This window comes from Amblyomma maculatum, chromosome 5 (genome assembly GCF_055883805.1).
Source record: "Amblyomma maculatum isolate TAMU_Amacu chromosome 5, ASM5588380v1, whole genome shotgun sequence".
NCBI classification, from domain to species: domain Eukaryota; kingdom Metazoa; phylum Arthropoda; class Arachnida; order Ixodida; family Ixodidae; genus Amblyomma; species Amblyomma maculatum.
In genome coordinates, this window is record NC_139348.1 from 148,350,046 (window position 1) to 148,371,620 (window position 21,575).

General features: G+C 47.0%; 1 protein-coding gene across 1 annotated transcript in view; it reads left to right on the forward strand.

Annotated features, from left to right (window-relative positions):
• The first annotated feature begins 3,168 nt into the window (after nt 1-3,168).
• The window catches only part of LOC146189903 (transmembrane protein 114), a 101,406-nt gene continuing 82,999 nt past the window's right edge, over nt 3,169-21,575 (forward strand). The window contains 2 exon segments of the mRNA XM_084604643.1: nt 3,169-4,263; nt 4,265-4,397. Coding sequence (XP_084460769.1) covers nt 4,156-4,263; nt 4,265-4,397 — 241 coding nt within the window. The 5' untranslated portion in view covers nt 3,169-4,155.

A 21,575-nucleotide genomic window follows, 5' to 3' on the forward strand; every position in this document is an offset into this window, starting at 1 on the left:
CATTGCCGAAGGAGAACCGACAACAAGCCGGCTTCGGGACGTGAGAGTGACCTTTAAAAAGAAATTACGAGGGACTTTAGAGACTAAAGTAGTGAAAGGCGAAAGCCTGAGTGCCGCATTCTGCTGCGCAACTGGTACTAATTCATAATAAAATCAATTATTTAATTAGTTATAATTTATTTATTTAGTTAGTCATTAATTAGTAATTGGTCACGCATTGACATATGGCCATATAAGGCACGCATTCGCGCATACCGTGGTGGTGCCCTGTGATTGGTCGAGACCTCTATGACGTCATCTGGCCTGAGGCCAATCAGAGCCGCCGCAAAAGCGGGACACATTTTGTTCACGACAGCATGAGCCATTAAAGGCTTTCGCCCTAAAATAGTTGGGAATGTTACTTTCATTACTCTTTCGTTGTTGTTCTCCGTCGCAGCGCTCGTAATTTGCAATCATGACGATCCGAGAGCTGGAAAAAAATGTCGGATATTGAAGTTCGGCCTGAAAAATAGTCAAATCATCTTCTTTCTGATTTCCCATGATAAAAATTATAGCTCGTGCATTGCAATGTTGAATGCCTCGAAAACTGTTCGCCGCCTCGTGCGCTTAATCCCTAATCCAGGTCCATAGTTCGCCAAAGGTACAAAACTGTATTCGCCTAAATAAACGACAAAATCCAAATTCTTTTAGCTGGTTCTAACTGGTTGCAGTTGGCTAAGCTGGTCCCATCTAGTACTCAGCTGGCATTAACTGGTTCTAGATGCCTACCAGCTGGACGTCAGTGGGTCCCAATTGGTGGTCCAATGAAATCAACGGGATTTAGCTGGATTTAATTTAGAAGCCTACTCGTATCAGCTGGCAAACCAACTGACTTCTGTCATTACTTCTGTTGTGGTCAGCTGTTGGTTTTGTTAATGTGAGCGTAACCAGTCAAAGGTTTGACAAAAGCAAGAAATTATTAGTTAGATATTATGACTGCTCACAGCTGACAGCTGGCTCAGCAATTTGTTGTTGCTGAGAGTGCACGGAGACGCGAGATTTTCAGACGACTTAGCGTTGAAGATTTCATCAAGAAGCTCTGCTAGCAAATGGCTCGAAAACGCTTATAGAAACGTAAATGTTTTTATTCACTTGCTTAAAAGTGGAATGAAAAAAGACGAAATGTTTTACGAATATGCGTTTCATTTAAATGTTGAATTCCTATGAAATATTTATACTTATTAAGGCGAAAGCCTTTATTGCCTCATCGTTGTCGTCAGCAAAAGTGTCACGCTTTTGCGGCGGCTCTGATTGGTCAAGAAAGGATGACGTCATGGAGGTCTCGACCAATCACTGAGCACCCCCACAGTATGCTCGAATGCGTGCCTTAAATAACCATATGCAAATCAATAATCAATTACTAATTAATTACTGATTGAGTACTAATTACCACACAATGCTTAGTTAACACTTCCTAAGTAGTGATAGTTGCATAATTAATTACTTATTAATTAATTAATAATTACTGCTTAATGTTGCACACCCGGTAAAATCAACCACACAACAGTAAACGTAGAACAATTGCGAAGATACAAGGAGCGCGATCTCGTCGCTGCCAAGCAGAATTCACTGAATTAATGCATTCGCAGAATGTGAGAGCTGCAGTCGCTTGCTTCACTCGTAGCAGCATTCATCGCTACATGCGCAACAGTCGCGTAGCAGAATGCAGCACTCAGGCTTTCGCCTTTCATCACTTTTGTCGCCAAAGTGTCTTCGAATTTTTTTATTCTTCTTTGTGTAAACGTGTAATACCTCCGTAAAAATCAGGAGGACGATTATTAAGCTTCACCTTAAAAGTAGACGCAATAGCACAACTTAAGTGTTTACCCTATTTTAAAGGAAAGTGCCTGTACGTGAAGGCGCAACAGCAAGGGGAACCGGCAAGCGGGAGCCGTTGAAGCTGTCCCATAATACATACACCCTATTTTTCCCTGACCTCCGTCTACGGAGGCGGTGGCCTCTGGGCGGAACGAGCTGCGTATACGCTATATCATAAAATATAAATTTATTCTGTATACTGAAAGCAGGAAAGCTCTGGGATACATGTAAATATACTTCCTTCTGTTTTAAAAGTTGAAATCATGCTAGAAATGTAAATATATTGTCTTTATAAATGGGGACAACCTGTACAAAATGGATATTTATAATATTATACCCATTATTTAAGCGTGTTAAAACTAATTTTGCGTCATTTCAGTAAATATGTCACTTTCTGCGGGCGCCACCAGTTCGAAAAGATTTAGCTCCTCGCATGATGAAAGCGTTTGGAGAAATAAACATTGCTGCAATTTAAGTCAACGTATAGAACATATATAGAGCATATAGAGCAGTTTCTGTAGAAATATTGCCTTAGCCAAGCTTTAATTTCTCACAAAATTATTAGATAATTGGTAGCGTATTAACGATAAGACTTTGCGAACAGCTTACGAACAAGGCCCATGTTTACTTCACACGTGCTAAAATGCAGCCAGTCGCCCTGCGCTATTGAATTAGCCAAGAAAATAAACACTCAAGAAATTTATTTTTCACCAATGCCTGTCCTGCCATTTCCTAGAAAAGCTCAATCTAAACGTGTTCTGCGGGAAAGCATATGCTTGCTGCCTGCATGCATCCCAGCGGAACTTCATCGGGCGGGCGATGAACCGACCAACGAGACAGTTAAACTCGCAGGACAGCTGTCAGGCGCTGCATAGCTATGGCTGCCATTATGTAGCGGACGTCAGGTGTATTAACTCTACGCGTCGGGGGAAAGAGTGAAACGCGTGGTTCCGCGCTGTAACCCTGGATGGCGGCAGTGGTAGCGATCGCGAGCGGTGCAGGCGTTGCATACCATCGCCGTTCTCTCGCCGGCCGAGCGAGTGGTGTGCTACACAACCACGGCGACGGTCTGGCGGAGCCGCCGGCAACTGTTGGGAGGGGTACCTGTTGCACCGCCGCGAAAGACGCCGTGCCCCAGCTTTCTCCCTCTCTACACCGCGCCATCGCGGGAAATGACGCTATGGCAGAGAGTAAAGGCGGAGGGAGAGAGACGTGGACTCGTGCTGTGTCCTCGCCTCTCATCCTCCGTCTCTTTCCTCCTCTATTTCCTCCACCTGTACACACACGGTGCACACACACGAGAGGCGGCAGCACATGACTTGGTGGCCGGGAAAAAAAGACGACGCACTACGTAGCAGCCGCGCAGGTAGGTTCTCGCCGAAGCCCTGCACCAAAAGAGAAAGGGGGGTGTTCTTCTCTCCTGGCCCGCCGAGGAACGGAGACCCGAGAAGGCATTTTTGCTGCCTCCTCACCCCTTCGAAAGAAAGGTCCCGTACCTGGACTTGTGCGTCCTTCGCTTTTTACTTCTCTCAGACTCCCTTCCTCACTCCTTCCTTCATCCAGCTTCAACGGCGTTGCGACGCTCCCTCTGGCAAAGTTGGTCCCACTCTCCTCCTCCACTTCGAAGCGGCCCACGCCGACGTGTTTCTTTCCTGGAGGCTGCTCGCACCGGGCCGTGTGGCACGCAGCACCCTCTTTCACCCTCGCCCAACGCCGATCGCGCCTCAGCAAGCCTCTCGCCTGGTGCTGCAGACAGCAGCGACGCCAGCAGTGGTAGTGTAGTGACCCGCCAACCCCTTGGAAACAAGTGTCTGTTGTGTGTGCGTGCCATCTGCTTTACCGTAGGTTGACCGGCAGAAAGAGGCGACAAGCCGGCGTCCCGTCGCTCCCGACCCAAGCCGCCGAACGTGCGGCGTCGCCTGCCAAGGCAGGCTTCCCCCGGTCTTCCACCTAGCCTCCTTTGTGCCGTCGGCCATCCGACGGCCCCTCTACGAACGAGTGCGAACGTTATACGAACAGACCCTGGAACACTCCGCGCCGGTGGCACGGACAAGGTGCGCTTCCTACGACGTCGTCTCCTGCGAACTTCTACTGGTGTTGGGCGCGTCGGCGTCTTCGTCCTGTGTCGTGAAGACGTGTTTGTGACTCCTCGTTGAGTTGTCGAGTGCAGACCGCGCCGTTCCCTTGAGTGAACCACACCTGTGGGTTTTAGTCATCGGCGTTCGATCGGAGTGCTGTGTTGCGCAAACCGTGATCTTTTTTCTCCCCCTTCTTTGAGAAGACGCTCCCCTCACAATCATGGCCTGCTCAGCGGTGACCCTCTCGATAGCGACCATAGCAGCGGTGCTGGCGTTAGCCTGCCTCTCTATCTCGTTCGGCACGGATAACTGGCTGGAGACGCGTGTCCAACCGGACCGCCATCCGTCAGCAGTTGCAGAAGGACACAGATGAGTACCGGGCTTACGAGACGAGAACGGAGTACTTCAGCCGCGACCAGGGACTCTTCAGGATCTGCTTCCCAGAAAAGAAGCCCAAAGGACGTGAGTACAGTGCGCATCGGACCAAACCGCTTTTTTTTTCTTTTCTGCTCATTTTAAAAGTACGGCTTGACAGACTGCGTTGCTACGGTGGCTATCCACGACGAAAAAAAAATCCTGTGTCAAAACTTCTACCGAGAAGCAACTGAAAGGACGCGAGTCAATTCAGTACCGTCTGTGCACTTCTGTTTACGTTTCTTTAGGTTCCGCTGGTGCTGCGTATAAAGGCCTGCGGCTGTGGTATCGGACAGCTCGGTTGTCCAACACGATAAAAACATCTCAAAAAACGAATATATGCTTTTAACAAAAACAGAACATGTAAACAAAAAAAAAAGATAGTTGAAACGAAAGCTGTGCAAAACGATGTAAACACAAAACTGACGGGTTACCCCACATGTTTCATGCACTATATTCTGGATAGCCGGGGTGTCTTATTTGGTATGATGTATACAGAAGTATGGTCCGAAGGAAAAACAGCATACACATCAGACATAGTTTTTTTTTTTTTTTTTTTTTTTTCAATGCATTGGCGACCAAGCCGATGGATTACATCGTGTAATTCGTCAGAGGAAAAAGAGAAGGCTGCGGGACATATGAAACGGATTGTGAGGGAGAAATGAAAGGGGACAATAGGGAAGAAAAGGCACGTGCACACCACGTAACACTGTATTTGCCAAAGCTAGCGACCGAGGTTTTTTCTTTTTCTTGTCCGTGTAGCGCAGCATTAGCTGAAGAAGTATAAGGTAACAAGGACCCATTCCATGACCTTTAGAGACCTTTGGAATTTAGGGGTGCCGTGCCAAACTAAATTGCTTTCTTACATTTAGCAAAACCTTTCCGTACGTCGGCGGATACAGCATGGTGAATACTGAAAATGGAGGCTGTGCAGGGCAAATCTTGTGGACATTCTAGCACCTTTTACCTTTATTCAGGGCACATTGCAAGCAGAAAACCCTGTTACCACATAGCATTCCTGCTGTTTCCTAGATAGCCATGGTGGCTGTTCGGGAGATGATTATGCGTAAGAAAACTCCGTGAAAAACTACTGCTGGCAGGCGCCTTGTTTCTGAGGGGGATATTTTTTTATCTAATAACTACCTGGCTTCTTACTGAGGTGATTTTCCACAAACATGTCCGTGACCCAGTTACAGGTGCTTTGCTACCGTACGGCATCTGTATTATGTTCCGCATATAGCCAGGGCAGCAAAAAGAAAACGCAAGTATGACACCAAACAAAAATGGAGTCAGGGTTTCCAGCATGGCAGGAAAGATGAGAAACTACGAACGGGAGCTCACAGTTGCGGGAAGCAGCGTGACCAGTTTAATTGATTTTGCAATCCATTCAATCTTCGGTTGCTCCTGCGCTCGTATGACAAGACTGAAATGTGTCCAAGGCTCTTCACTGAATCGGTCACATACCCGGGAGCAAGAAGTCAGCCGCCCATCGATAACCAACGCTCCCAAGTCCAAGCAGGTCTTGACGCGCTTCCATTTTTCAACTGACCTTATAAGTATCGGTGATTTACGACCTCTGGCCGCGACCTGCCGGAAGCGCCAAATGTTGGCCAAAACTCAAGCCGTTCTAGAACGCGCCGGTCTCTTTTACTTGCTTAGCGTTGACGTAATTGGAGCGCAGTAGCGACTTCGCGAGAGGGGAACGGCAGATGGCAGAAAGAAAGAAAGAACGAATGCCTTGCGGCGGTCTGGTGTGTTCCGGTTGACCTGCTAACTACGAGACCCGCTCAATTAACGAGAGCTTAGCGCATGTAAAGGCGGACGCGTCATGGGGCAGATATCGCAAGCTGTTTTTTCGCACGTGTTTAGCAGCACTACTTCCTCGGTTAATGCCGAACTGATTCACCCGTAACGGGTTCTTTCGACAGGAAAAGCGGGGAAAAAAAAAAAAAAAAAAAAAACTGCTTTATTGGTTGGAAACGGATATTTGGATTTGACAGAGGAAATCGAAAGGTGACTTCGCCTGGTTGCCTAGAATGAGAAGAAACTGTATGCAGAACCCGAAGCTGTGCTTGTGTCTGGTTGTGCCGGTGAGAGATTTCACCGCAACCACCCTTTCAGTGTCACTCAGGAATTGCCGCGGGTAGTGCAACACGCGTGCGTCCGTTCGGCGAGGTTCCCTCGCTTGTCGGAGACAGCGAGGAATTCCGGATGTACTGTTCCATGAAGACTGATTCTTCTATGAAATTAAGCGGGATTTCTATCCTGATTCCCGGCGGCCGCACATCGACGGAGACGAAAGACAGCCGTCTGCTGCGCGATGTCAGAGCACGCGGAAGAACCATAACTTTGCAGCTTCAGGACGTTAACTCACGCTGCATTCCACACCGTACCTTAGCTCACACCCAGCCACCGTTCTGCCACGTCAGTCTGTATCGCATGGACTGACATCACACATATCGCATTCACTGCCACATGTGTACATACAGTCTCGTCCACTTCTAGCTGTAACATGTTCACTGCTATCGAAGGGCCATTGCGTCCGACCAGACCGTGTAATAAAGCTAAGTGGCTGAATATTGTGAAGCAGCACGTCCGGGTCCTGGAAAATTGACAGCGCACACACGACAGGGACAAGGGAGAAAACACCACACCACACACCCTGTCCCTGTCGTGTGTGCGCTGTTAATTTTCCAAGATGATTTACCAACTAGCTCGAATGTCAGTTTTACTACGTCCGGGCTCATCTGTGCTTTTCATCGCTTTGCGTCGATATATGCCTGCGTCGGACGAAACGTTGCTTTGAAAGCAGTGAGCGTGTTATATTTAGAAGTGGATGACCCTGTACATACATGCACTGTCGCATAATGATGATGATAGTGCTCCGGAAACACGACTCCTATCTTCCGAGCAAAAGTTTCGCCGGAAAGGAGACAGGCCAAGGTGGGCCCGAAAGAGCTTTGCCCTGCGACGACGAGGAAGTGGCAGTCTCCTCTCACGGCATCCCCGGTCGCCCGACACGCTCCAAAAGTAAGGCCCGCGCCGCCGCCGCCGCGAAACTTGTTCTTCAGGATTAGGATGGGCCCAAAAGTGGACGGGCACGCGCGGCGCCCGCTTCCTCTTCGAACAACAACCGCTGCTACGGTGGCACTACCATAACCGAGCTATGGCCGTGCTGTCATGGCGGCGGCCGCGCTTTCTCCGAGCAGACGACGCGTCGCCCGGTCTGCGTATCGTCTGCTCGACCCTGATTTCATGGTCATCGGCACTATGACCGCATTGCCGCGGTAAATTGCTTCTCCACTCCAGCGTCCCATCGACTAGTAATAGGTGGAACCACCTGTCGACCTCAGTCGTTGCAATAACCGACGCACCTTCAGTTTAGTTTATTTTACCCTCAGTCGTAGGGAGTTTCACGCTAGAAATGGATGCAGGAGGAAAAAAAAAAAACAAGTTCAAAACGCGAAAGAAATTGGTTTTCGTATTTTACAGTGTTAGCTGAAATATTATGAAAAAAAAAATAAATGTAGCGGAGCCAGAAATATTTTTCGAAGCATGTTATACGCCTCCGGCTATAAAAAGAATACAAAGAAAAAGAGGGGGGTACAGCTGGGCAGATGCACAGCTCAGATATTTTTCAGTGGTGTTTTGACATCGGCAATTGTAGACTTTTTTTTTTTTTCGATGTGATATGCTTTTTTGCATTGCGATTTCTGCCTATCCTAATAATCCATGACGGCTGGTTTGCATTATACCTTAGTTACTCGTGGTCATATCGTGCATTTGCTTTAATCGCTAAAGCAAGTTAGAGAAACCCTCGATTCAGTTTTGTATCACAGCTCTCCCAGATACGGTCACTCGATGTAAGGAGGTTGGAAGGTATGGCCCTGTCAGGAATTTCGGAAAAATATGGTCAGACCTGGAATATACCATCATACATTTTGGGCAGATATGCCATATCTGTCTAAATCCTGATATTTATCCATATCTGTTCACATATAAAACTCACAATCGAAGAAAGTTGGGTAAGTTGGTAAATGCTCATGCAGACAACAGCACTCTTGTGCTTCGTGCACCTGTAGTAGTTTCTTCAGTGCAGTGCTTTCTCCGCCACTGTGGCAATGAATGCAGAACGCAATCTTGGCTAGTGGTAAAAGGTAAAAGATCGTCTGCTTGCCGCCGATTCAATTACCGTATGCTATGTGGCGTATAGTCGTACATGAATGCATGGGTTCAGCCAGGGATGCCGCGCATAAGGAAAAAAAAAATGAGCAAGAAAAATTAAGCACGTGTGTCGTACACGCAACAAGGCTACGTGTTTTTTTTTTTTTTTTCTCATGTTGTGGCTGCGTGCCGTACTTACACACGGCACGAGGAGAGGCCGGGAATGGCGAGGGGGCAGGCCGATGTGGAATGCGTATCCCCCGAAGGCGCGGCGGGGCTTGCGTGGCTGCTTTGCGTCGTTCGGACGCATTTCCACTTCCGTCTCGGGAGAGCGTGACGACTTCCTTGCCGACAGCGGAGGTGCTTTGTCGCTTAAACAGCCACTCACGCCCACGGGTCACGTAGTACAAGCCCGGGGATTTCTCGCGAGTTACGGTTCATTGCGTCTTCCTGCCGACAGGGGCGCGGCTTACCCACCTGCATCGCTCTTCGGTCGAACGCCACCACGCCCACAGTCAGCGTAGTTTGCAGGCACAGAAAGCGAAAAGGAAGAAAACAGCAAGTGCTGCCATGAATCGGCTTGGTTCAGATGATTTACCGTTCCAGAGTGACCCGGGATATGTATAGGAGGCCGTAGTGGAGGGCTACGGAAATTCCGACAACCTGAGGTTCTTTAATGTGTACTAACATCATAGAGTACATGGGCGGCTTGCTTTCTGCCTCCACCGAAAAGTATACCGCCGTGGCCGGGACTGAACCCGCTCAATTGGCACGATCCAGCAGTCGTGGGCCCTAGGCGATGCTGCCACTGTTCGCTAACGCTCCATAATATGAATTGAAACATAGACAAAAAGTGTATGCCATTTAATATAGTGGTGACGGTAACCATCTGTACGGTTAATCAATAGGGGCAGTCACTCATTCTGCCTGCTTGCCACTGCGCATTCCAGGAGAAGGAGAATGTAGCAGGCGGCGACGGAGTGTCAGTTGGGTGGATATGAGATTGCGAAATCTGCGGTGACACGGGATAACAAGATATTGATGGGAATGTCTTTCGTCTTGTAGTGGAGTTCAGTAATCTGGTGACGACAGAGATCATGGTGATAGAAGTGAGGAGTGATGCTGCAAGCCAACTGCGTAGTGTCGTAACGCGAGCGCTATAGCGAGCCGTCGTGATTGTCATTACTCGAGCTTGTTAATCTGCGCTCGGCAAAATAGCGAATTTAGGCGATGTGCTTGAGCCGCGATGGTCTCGATAATGAAGTTATTTTGCTCAGACCGTCGTCACCGCTCGTTGTGATGACATAATTTTTCAGCCGTGAGGTGAAAATAATTTGACATCGCGGTGTTGGAGGAAGAAGAAGAAAAAAAAAATCACGACAGGGGTATGTGCCATAAGTTATTTGGACGACAACAACTGTAGAAAAAAATGGGGCCTCCAGTCATTTTGCTTTCGAATGAGCTGTTTTTATTTATTTGAATTATTCTACAATGCCGATAACTTTGCGAATACAAGCAGGAACGCAACTAAGAAAAATGAGCAAGGAAAGCAAAGACTAATCTGTGAATAATAAATAACAATGGCTCCGACAAATTCTAATCATGTATGGCAAAAAAAAGTGACGCCGAAATCCGACTCCCCCCTCCCTTTTCTCTTACACCTTTGTCCTTTCTCCTTTCACTTTCGTATTTCTCATCATGCCCTCACCTTTTTCTCATGGCGTCACAATAATAATATAAAAGATAAGTTTGATAAAAAATACTACCACAGTAATTGAATCTGGTGCCCTGGCCCTAGCGGAATGGGCTGAGCCCCTGACATCCAAATATTCCAAACCGGCGCTGTTGTCATTCTCAACTCGTGTCATGTACTCCATCTCATTTAGCGACCGTAGTGACACGTTACAGACTCGCATTCAACGGCTGGCAAATGAACAATTTTTGCTTTCCCTCAGGGCAGGTAGGCAGCAGCTATAGACCGCGCGTTGGCGGCCCAGAACAGTGTATTTGGGCATCCATGTAAACTTCGGTGTACAAGAGGGTGAAAAACTGCAAAAACAAAAGCCAGAAACACCAGAGCGAGCAAAAGGCGCGTCTAGCCCCGACAGGAGTTCCAATAGCCTCTGACCAGCTACGAACGCAACCAACAAGCGCTTTGAGCCGTTGGACGTCCCGTCCCGTTCGTCGTTGCTCGCGTCCGATTAAAGTTAAGGTGTGGCCATAGTCGCTCGACGCCTCACGCAGAAAGGCGCGTGTGCGCGAATGATTGACAAGGCTACGTAATACCAACGTGATCAAAAGCGCGGTTCGTTCGACTCATGTAGCGTGGCTCCGCCCAATAGCGAACTCGTGTGTCTGCACACCTATATTACAGAAAGGAACTGGTGGGAACAAAAAAAAAAAAAAGGAGGGGGGAGGGGGGGGGGGGGGTCATTCGTAGAACACCTCAAAGCCTCGAGCGTGTCCGAGTCGGTACGTACACAGGTCGAGTTGATAGGCCGGGAATCGATTTATTCTGGATCTTTCAAACGTCGTCGATCAAAGTGCAATTCGCTCCCGGATCCCCCTTGTTTTCGTTCGTTCCTTCAACTCCGCCGCGAACAGTGCGCGGTGCCTTGCTGAGTGCTAGGCGCGGCCGAAAATGTTGAACACTTGGTTCAGTCCACTTGCTTTTTCGCCGTCTTCAAAATATATTGTTTGATGTTAGTCCAGCACGCACGTTACTTCCCTTTGTTTCTGCATACTGGCATGGTACAGTATATATATATATACACATAAGTTCGCATGTTATTCACGTTCGTGTACGGGTACCAGCAGAAGTCTATGAAACCTTGAGAAACCTCAAATACATGAACGCGCAGAGTCTTTCGTAACGCCGACGAATAAACAGTCTATTCAGCCACACCCTTATTTTTTTACCTATTGACGTATGATATATAACAATACTTCTGGGTTATTCACTATTATATGCGGGTGCCCGCAGAAGTATGTGAAGCCCGCAAAAATTGCATTTCCAGGACATATTATAGGTTCTTTCATATCGCCAGCCATTCTGTAGTACTTTTCTTTTGTCTCCTTCGTTTACTTCCTATTGTATTCTTTTTGCCTTCCTTTTCAATTTCTGCTTGAGACGCGGGGGGATATTGAAGAGTTTCCGTTGCAACCGGCAAGTTCAAGAATGCAGAGTGAAAATGCATTCTGTGAATGCATTTGGTCTAGTTGGTCTCCGTGCGTTGCGACATACTTGCGCCGTTGCATTTAACCATAATACTAACTAGTGAAAACGCGGGAAGTGCCAAGTAATAGCTAGTTGTTTCTTGTTCTAACATATAAGCGTGAAGAAGACTGGAGACGCCAAGTGCACACGGAAAAGGGCTGTTCGAAATTTTGCCTATACAATATGCCCAGCTTCTGTCTCTTTCTTCGTGCGTCGGCCAATTTTTGACTATAAACATATTTCATATCTTCTAGAATTGGGAGGACTTTCCCCTAACTGGTAGCTGTAACTTATCGGAGCGGTCGTGCAGCAAGAATTGGTAGGGTACAGGTTAGGGACCGCATCGTCATTTGTCCGTCGTTAACTGCAGTAGACGAGGCAAACTATATCAATGATGGTTTGGTTTGTTGGGTTTAACGTCCCAAAGCGACTCAGGCTATGAGAGACGCCGTAGTGGAGGACTCCGGAAATTTCGACCACTTGGGGTTCTTTAACGTGCACTGACATCGCACAGCACACGGGCGCCTTTGCTTTTCGCCTCCATCGAAAAGCGGCCGCCGAGGCCGGGATTCGATCCCGCATCCTTGGGAACTGTAGTCGAGCGCCGTAACCACTGCGTCACCCCGGCGGGGCCTATATCAATGAGTTTACTGCTTCTTATCTGAAGCGCTTATCTGTCGTGTTCGCTGGCTTAATTAAACTCTTTCAGCGCAGGGCAGTGACCGGTTATTGACCGTTACATCCTCTCGCATCTTCCAGACTTGATAAACCTTTCGTCTAATCATCGACTGCGTAATATCAGTAGCTATATATAACTTATATCAGACACGTCCTCCATATGCAGAGCAGTCGACGCGACATCGGTTGGCGAGTGATCTCCTTTTTCTCTTCGAAACTCCTCATCAAGCAAACTAAACCAACTTAACCAACTTCTCGTTCTTCGTATCAGCATTACATATCTACGTGTTTCACTTCCTCTAGTCCGTGCAGGTTTTATAGGTGCTGAACAGTGGCTGGCCAATGATTATCGTCGCTAATATCTCTGAGATCTGAAAAACTTTCGTCCAAGCACCGACTGAGCGATGCATCGGGAACTGCATACACAGCTTATCGGCCACGTTCCGTTCATCGGGCAATGGACGAGGCGTGCAGACAGTCTTTCGGAGGTCGCGAAGGGCCGACACGATGGGCAAAAAGAAAACCATCGCGGGGAAACTTGACCTAAATGGAAAAAAAAAAAAAAAAAAGAAGAGACTACTGGCCGCACAGTCTGCGAGCGAGAGAAGTTCACTTTGGTTGTTGTTGCGATTGTTGTTGCGGTCGGCTCGAGACGATCGCCAGATGATGTTGCTAGCGGGATTCTCTCCATTTTATCTCCCGGCGAGAAAGGACATCATCAATGGGAGACGGTTCCGGAATGTCGCCGGTGTCTACTTTTTTTCTCTTTGTTTTTATCTGATTTGTTCTTTCCTCGGCGCGTAGCGAATGCATTGTTTCCGGCGGGATAAAGCAGTTGCTACTGCCGGAAACGAGTTGAACGTGGCGCGGTCGGCTGAAGACTACAGAGATGTCCGGCTTGGGGGCCGTCTGGTTTTCCTTCTTTGTGCTTATTTCAATCCAAGGCAAGGACGTGGGAAAGACCGAAGCAGGTTGAGGAACGCGTTGTTGCTTAAATAGCCGCACTACGCTAGCCCTCGGTCAGGGAGGCGATTAGTCTATGATGAAGCATCGTTAGTAGTAGAAGATTTGACCGTGTTTTCGGGACATTACCTCTGATGCTGCGGTTGTTGTCTTTGTCACTCTCTATAGTGACGAGATGCGATCCAATGCTAACGTTACAATCATGGGCTCACGTTACAATCAGATAATTAATAGCTGTAGCTACTGACTGAGGAGAGAGGCTGCCCTCGCATTGTTGTAATGAAAACAGTCTCATGACTAGTGCACACAGTGGCTCCCTCTGGGTCATGTCACGCGACTCGTTAGGCATCATAATATCTCCCCGTTCTCCGTCTTGTTCCTCTGAAATACCTTCCACAGAAGGCGAAAATACCTGACGCCTGAAAGCGGGAACGGTAAACATTAGGTTTTTTATCAAAATGATATTATTATTATTATTATTATTATTATTATTATTATTATTATTATTATTATTATTATTATTATTATTATTATTATTATTATTATTATTATTATTATTATTATTATTATCATTATTATTATTATTATTATTATTATTATTATTATTATTATTATTATTACATATTTGTTCCTGCGCACATTAAATAAAGATTGATTGATTAATTATTGTTGTTGTTGTTGTCGCGGTAATAATGGCGTGCGGTGTTTGACGTTCCGGGTGCCGTAGGGGAGTACTTCGGATAAATTTCAACCAACTGGGGATGCACGGGTATCCTTTGCGCGTCGTCTCCATGGAAACGCGGCCGGGTTCGATCCAGGGTGTTTCGGCTCAATTGCCTATCGGACGCCTAGCCACGGATGAGTCATCGCGGAGGGTGCCCTTGTCAATTTAATACCACAGTAGCAGGAGTGCATGGCGAAAAACCCCAATATCGCCGTCATGACAGCTTTCACTTGCCAGATGTTGCAGCTCCACCTTCCACCTGTCAATCGTGTGAGATGGAAGGTGGAATGTGGTCAATCCGCCGCTGAGAGTGACGCAGAAAAAAAGAAGCACGGAATCAAATACGAACCGGCATATGCAATCAAAATATAATCAGAAGCGGAACACATTGGCGAATCGCAAGACTGGCGAGCCGCTAAAGATGGTACTTCTTCCGCCTCAATCCATTTTATCCCGCTTTTTATTTATGTTCAAAGCTTACCTCAATATGCTGTTGTCGAATAAAATGAAACAGGTACACGGCGGACATGCTTTCTTCTCAACCTCTGAAAGTGGCAGACCCGAAGTTACTCTATTGGGAAACCTTCGTTAAAGTAATTTGCATGCATGCTCCATCGGCTTGTCCTCCGAACGCCACCACACAGACATTTTTTTTATACGTGTACTAGGAAGTGATCCTTATGACGGAATTTGGGAAGAAAATGTTGCGGAACCTTTGCTGCGCTGGACGGAGAGGGAGAGTGAGATTCACTACATCGGCTGTTCTATTAATTTCCTTTTTAAGGGATAAGGCATCGATACTGCCTCAAGACGGTGCCTTTTAATTTCGCAGTTATTCATACCGTGGTTGATTCAAGGCAGCGCGATAATTTTACTGCGTTGTTGGTAACCGGGGCGGTGGTGTTCATTTCGCAGTTCATTTTGCGCACTTGTCCGGTATCGTGCTCGAAGTCGCAGTATGCCTATCGTGATTGGAAATTCGGTGACGTCACATCTCCTTGGGAACGTGTTCACATCCTGACTAATCAAAACACGCATGTGTCTGCATTTGAATAAAGCATCGTGTGATATGTTTTGATTCTTGACATTTCTGAATAGCTACGAAACAGGCAGTGAGAGCGTGTGCGGCGGTCGAGCGCCGTCTAGTGTCATTTCTTGAGCTGTGTTAGATCGCAGAGTCCTGGAGCCCATTTTATTTTCCTTTCATCCATGACGCGTTCCCCCCTTTTCGAGGATATACTGTACACATTCGACCCCTTTGTCACATACAGCCTCGAAGTGCGGGTGTACAGTGGCGCCCCCTCGATCGTTCCAGAGTTGAGCTCGGCGCCATTGCCGCTTCCGCAATGTCTGTTCCCGCTACTGCCGCCGGCGGTGGTCCTTTGTTTTCCTCGCGCACGTTCAGTCTTCTCGTTAGAAACGCGACCGTGCTGGCGTTCCCCTCCCAAGGCTTGCCCCGGTTTCTGAGCGGGGCCATTTGCCTGCGAGGAGGTGGAGACTCGGCAGCAGCGCGCAAGGCGCAGGAATTTGCATAGCCTTCCCTCACCTCTCCTCCGGCATTCAAGCCTCTCCTCCTCCTCCTCGCTACGTTCCGTCGTCTAGACAAAACAGTGCAGCGGCATCGTGAAACGTGCGAGGCGTGCAGAGGAGGTCTCAATACCCGTGCGCGGCGCAGAGTAGTGCCGAGTTTCGACAGCTCTCACTGGGGCGCAATCGGTGCATGATAGTAGCGTTGACAAAGCCTATTGGTTTCTCTCCGTTCACCGTCGTCCGCTTTCACTGCGGGGAGCAGACAACGCCCTACATCGGGGACAGGTCGGCAGTCAAGAACGAGACGAGGCGAATTCAGCCTGTGTATGCATGTCATCACACAGTCCCCTCTTGCGAAAATGTAGAAGGCTAATTGGTACAATATTTGGGAGTTCGGAAAGGTTAGCTACACTTAAGATATTCAAGTGAACTGCTCGAGACTGTTAGGGAATTGTGGCTTGTTAATAGCCGACACTGCGGCTCACATGCGGAGTCATCGATCTGACAACTTCCGGAATCAGATTGCGGGACATATTTAAATTGTGTTTCTGAGTTTCATCTCCCTGCCGGCAACGAGACCCTCCCCTTGGCTGAGCCCCTGCCCCGAGGTCCATGTCGATGTGAATAAAGCCTTCTTTCTCCCTTTCGATTATATATATACAAGCGAAAAATTGCTTCATACTGTTTCCAAGTTTATTTGTAGTCGACGTTTCGGCAGGAGCCCTGCCTTTCTCAAGACTCTTGAGAAAGGCAGTGCTCCTGCCGAAACGTCCACTACAAATAAACTTGGAAACAGTATGAAGCAATTTTTCACTTGTATATATATATATATATATATCATCCATGCCATGGATGAAACATTTCCACTGGTGCATAAAAGACAAGTTTATACGACTGTCGTCACTGATGTAACAGCCAGCTCTTGCCCCGACATTTTGGATCGACTAGAGTAACGGATTTTGATGGATGAGAACTTTGGGGTACCTTGACGAAATCTGCATGTGATCAAATGAGTTTGCATGATCTTGTACTGCACGTGTTTAGTGCTAGACACAACAGACGCGCAGAAGGTCGGCCAATAGCAATGCGGCATTGCAAACGAAGGCTATTCACGCGCCGTTCTGCTACTACATAAGCGCCGTCGTTCTGCTCCAGTTCTTTCTGTCGTCTGCTACGCACCGTTTTTATCCGTCGTCTGCTTTGCCCGCATTCACAATGGCGCCTGTGAGCACACGCAGCATTTTTCTTAGGAAGGCCGTCATAATCGGCGCTTCGAGGCGAAAAAGGAGTGGAGCCTCGAGATTGGACGTAGAGATAATGAAACGAACCGGAGACTTAGCGAAGAGCGAGCGAGCGGCTGAACGAAATAAGAGAGGCACGCAGGAACTTCGTGACTGCTTTCTTTTCACTTAACCGAAGCTAGATAACTCGCAGCGCCCTCTTCTCGTTGCTGCTGTTGTGAGAGAGCGGAACACGCCGAAGAAGCATTGTTTGAACACATCACGAAGGCACAGAAAATGCGTTTTTATTTTTTTCTGTCCGATTTTAAGTGCGCGCGTGCGAAGCTTGCACTCGCGCCGTAGTGAGTACATCTGAGCCTTATTATTTTATTCATCCGAGGTCCCAGCTTTCTTACACAGACAATGGCGCTTTCGCATCTCTAGAGTTCTCGAAAAAAAAAAAGCGAAAAAAGAAACGAATTGAAGCAAATGCAACGGATGAGCTGCCTTTGTAATTATAAAGTCTCTGTTTTTGATTCTGGATTAGGCTAAAACAGCAGAATGTTCGGAAGAGATAATTGCAGCCTTGGCGATGTAGTAAAAACCCCGAAGCGCTAACTATTTGTTATTACCAGCCTGTTAACTTGCAGCAATTTTTACTATAAGTTGCATTATCTTCGCGAATTTGAGATTCCGTCTTGCAGTTTGAGGTGTCCTAGGTGGGGGTAGATCAATAGGAACAGAACTCGTAGGACCATATTAGCTTCCTGCCCTGAACGTGTATGTATTTGTACGTGTATACAGAAGGACGCACTTTTGAACTGGTGAGATTTTTCGATCTCGTATTTATCCCCCTGAGTTGCGTATTTAAAATTACACCTGCCATGTTATCAGAGAGCCTGTATGGAGTTCCATGTGTACCTAAAATAGGTGAAACAGAAATAAGCAACAGCTTGAACGGCAGTGACAACCAGAAAAATAAAAGCAACACGATGAGCAGAACTAACAAGGAGTCGCGTCTGCGCACGACACCATTTTTATTTTCTCCTATCCCACATTTCGCAACTATAACGCGATTCCAGTATCCTGACTTCTCTGATTAAGGTGTATACGACGTAAGGCTTCTTCAATATCTCTCGGTGCGCATAGCGGACTTTATACAGAGCCTCATGAATAACCCGATGCCACCAGCGCGAAATTCGGAAGAAAGCAGGGCTGTTATATGCGAAGCGGATATCAACATGCATGCAACATCGTATTAGATATGCACCGGCCTATCCTTATTATGCATGCACCGGACCCGTGAAATCATATTTCGCGGTTTCTATCGAACAACCCGGTATCTTTTTTTTTCTTTGTCGTTAGCGAAAATTTGCCTGGCACATATGTAACCTGCTAGGCTTTCGAGTTGAGCTTTGCTTGCTCTACTCCCAATGGAACGCCGCGGCATCCCGTGTATATATACCTTATACACATTTGCGGCGTCGTCTTGCGACTGCTGTTGCACTGTTGACCCCGTGGCGTTTCCTCTTTTTTTTTTTTTTTTTTTTTTTTTTCACCAGCGTTTTCGCTGCAAGCCGGTTATGTCGGCACGCGCACTTCGTTATGGTTAGCAGTGGTAAATAAAACTGCGCGAAATCTGGGCCGGAACAAACCAGTTACCGAGCGCTCGAGATGCATTTCTGTTAGTCTCGTGTTTGCTTCATGTACGTTTGTTTCTCCGAGCGTCCTTGCCGAGTTTTGCAATCTGACTCGTTTGCCGGAAAAAATGACGAGATAAATATTGCATGCTCACGCGCGCTTGCATAAATGGGGAAAGGAAGAAACGATAATTATAACCGAGAACTGGTTTGTTCCTCACACGCCGCCATGAAACCAAAACACCGCGCTTAAAATGTCTGACCGGCTGTGGAACGTCTTGACACCGCGCCAGGACAGCAGGCAGGCCTGCATTTCTTGTCATTTATCGTCCCTGCTCCGATTAGCGAGGCCGAACTGCATCGAAATGAGCACGTCGTTTGCAAGCAGAGAGCTTGAGGAGCGAGTTGGTGCTGCACCAACTCGCAGTTGTGCGCCTGTGTTGTGTTTTCTATTCACGTGATTGTGTTTGTTGCGCCTCATTTCTGGATACTATTGTAAAAACAACGTGCCGACCATCGGCACGTTGTTTTTTCTGCTACTTTGTCTTTAATTATCTTCCCCTAAACAAGATTACATTACTAATTTCTCTGATTGTCCAAGTAAATATTAAAAAAAAAAGGACATAAAGTAACATCCCCTACTCTTTCCTTGGCCTCGCCGACTGTTGGCTTCTTTCCTTCTCTCTCTCTCTCTCTCTCTCTCTCTCTCTCTCTCACACACACACACACACACACACACACACACACACACACACACACACACACACACACACACACACACACACACACACACACACACACACACACACACACACACACACACACACACACACACATATATATATATATATATAAGCTCTACCTCATAACTACTACTTTATTTCTTTTACGTATGGCAGTTAGCTTTACAGAGTTTAATAATAAGGACTTCACATGGAAATATGGTTCTGTTATCGTCAGGATCCTCAAATACCACAGTTTATTCAGCTTAGGAAATGTGAGCTAATTTTCAGATTCTAGTTTCTTTCTATATTTAGCATTTCGGGATAGTCGGTGTTAATGCCGCGTACATGTACGAATGGCTCAATAGGATATACAGTTATTCGCGTGATTACATGGATAAGTCGTTTTTAATGACAAAAATTAAAAGAATACATATAGTACTTTAAGACAGCAGCGGCCTACATAGTACCCACTGCCTCTGGTCGGAGGTGGAGAACTTCGTCAGGTTTCTGACCTCAAACTCGAATCAATCTCAACGTTAAAGTTATACGTGTGGGGTTTTGCTTGTGTTAGCATGGTGAAGTTCATGTGAAAGACTGGTGCATAATTGACGCGAGGTCGCCTGAACAGAACTCGGCCTCAGTAAGCGATATTGAATTACGGTTGAGGTGAGGTTTAACTTTATAATGTCATCGGGCCACCACTGCTGCGGGAATCGTTAAAGCGTAAGCATAACGGTGTAGGCAAGTTAACGGTTGACCGGTGTTTATAGATAGGGTGGTAAAACTGATTTTGTCACGTTGAGCCTCTTCTGTCTGAAGCGGATTATATATTTTGGAATACTGCACCGACAGGTGAATTCGACGCACTCAAACTCTATGCTGACAATAGAAAGAAATCGATTAAAAAGAAATGAACAAGCCACAATCCGTTCGAAGCCAAGTCGAAGCCAATATCCGTGTGCTTTCCACAAGACTTTCTATTATTATTTGCGTCACTCAGAAATAGCAGTGCCCTGATCTCATCCGATTTTATTAGTATGAAACCCCATATACCGAAAGCAGGTGAAACCGGGCCCGCTTTTAACATTGGTCTAGTTTCATAACTAGCGGGCACTGCTGTAATAATCAACATTCGTCCCCTACCGGGGGAAAACGCGAGATATGCAACGGAATTATTTTTTTTTCTTTCCATCGGATTATCCTCGACCGCAGTGCCCTTCGTTGCCATTAATCAGCGTGGTCTCGTTCCGCGATGCCTCTTTCGTGCTGTAAAGACGTAAGGAAACGCGCCGTTCGCCATTAGCCAGCGGCCAAAGGAGATTAGCGCATTATGCCACCTCGACTTTGAGCGGAGCTGCAACTTAGCTGGTTTCTGACGCACCAAGGAAACGGCTGAAGCACATTTGGCGTGCCTATGAGCCTCGGTCCTCTTTGCGTGTCCTGTTACGCAAGATAATCCATGGCCCTTGCGAAACAGGCGATAGCGGATTTGGGCCTCCGTTTTCGGCGCCGGTTCGTCCGTTTCAAAATCGCCGTACTATTTATCGCTTTATTTGGTTGTCGAGGCGGGACTGAATGTCATCTTACCCAATGGATATTTCGTTTACGTCTGACATTTATTCTCCATCTATGGTCCTGCACACGCTATACGCGGCATGTTCCAGGCATCTAAGAATACTGCATTAGACAGCATCGCCTGTAAGTAGGTTTCAGTAGTAGTAGTAGTACTGTGTGGTTATTTTGATTATATACTCAAAAGGAAGGAAAAGGTGTTTGTCAGCCCGGTATGTGCTACCGCCGAAGAATTGACGCGTTTGAGTTGTGGTGCTGGCGGAGACTCTTGAGAGTTCCTTGGACTGCCAGAAGATCAAATCAGTCGATATTGTCGACCATAAACCCTGACTGCTCATTGGAGGGTCAAATTCTAAAGTTAAAGCTCAGCTACTTTGGTCATCTGATGAGAAGAGAGGAGTCGCTGGAGAAAGATTTGATGTTGGGAAAGGTTGAGGGTCACCGGAGAAGGGATAGGCAGCGAACGCGATGGTTAGATGGCATCCTTGAGGCGCTGCGGATGAAATTATGTGATGTTAGAAAGATAGTGAGAGACCGGAAAGCGTGGCGTGATATGGTCCATAGGGTCACGAAGAGTCGGAAACGACTGAACTGAACTGAACTGAATAAACGATTAAAACTCGCAAAATGAGACGCAACTGTTGCTCCCACAAAACTCCATCAGGAGGCAGCACTGCAGACGTTATCCATTCCTAGCTGTAGTTTGTGGGAGTACTTTAAAGGGTGGATTTGGCGGCCACTTGACATCTTCATTAGCAAAGCTTTTAAATATAGGCTGCGAAATTTTCGTGTA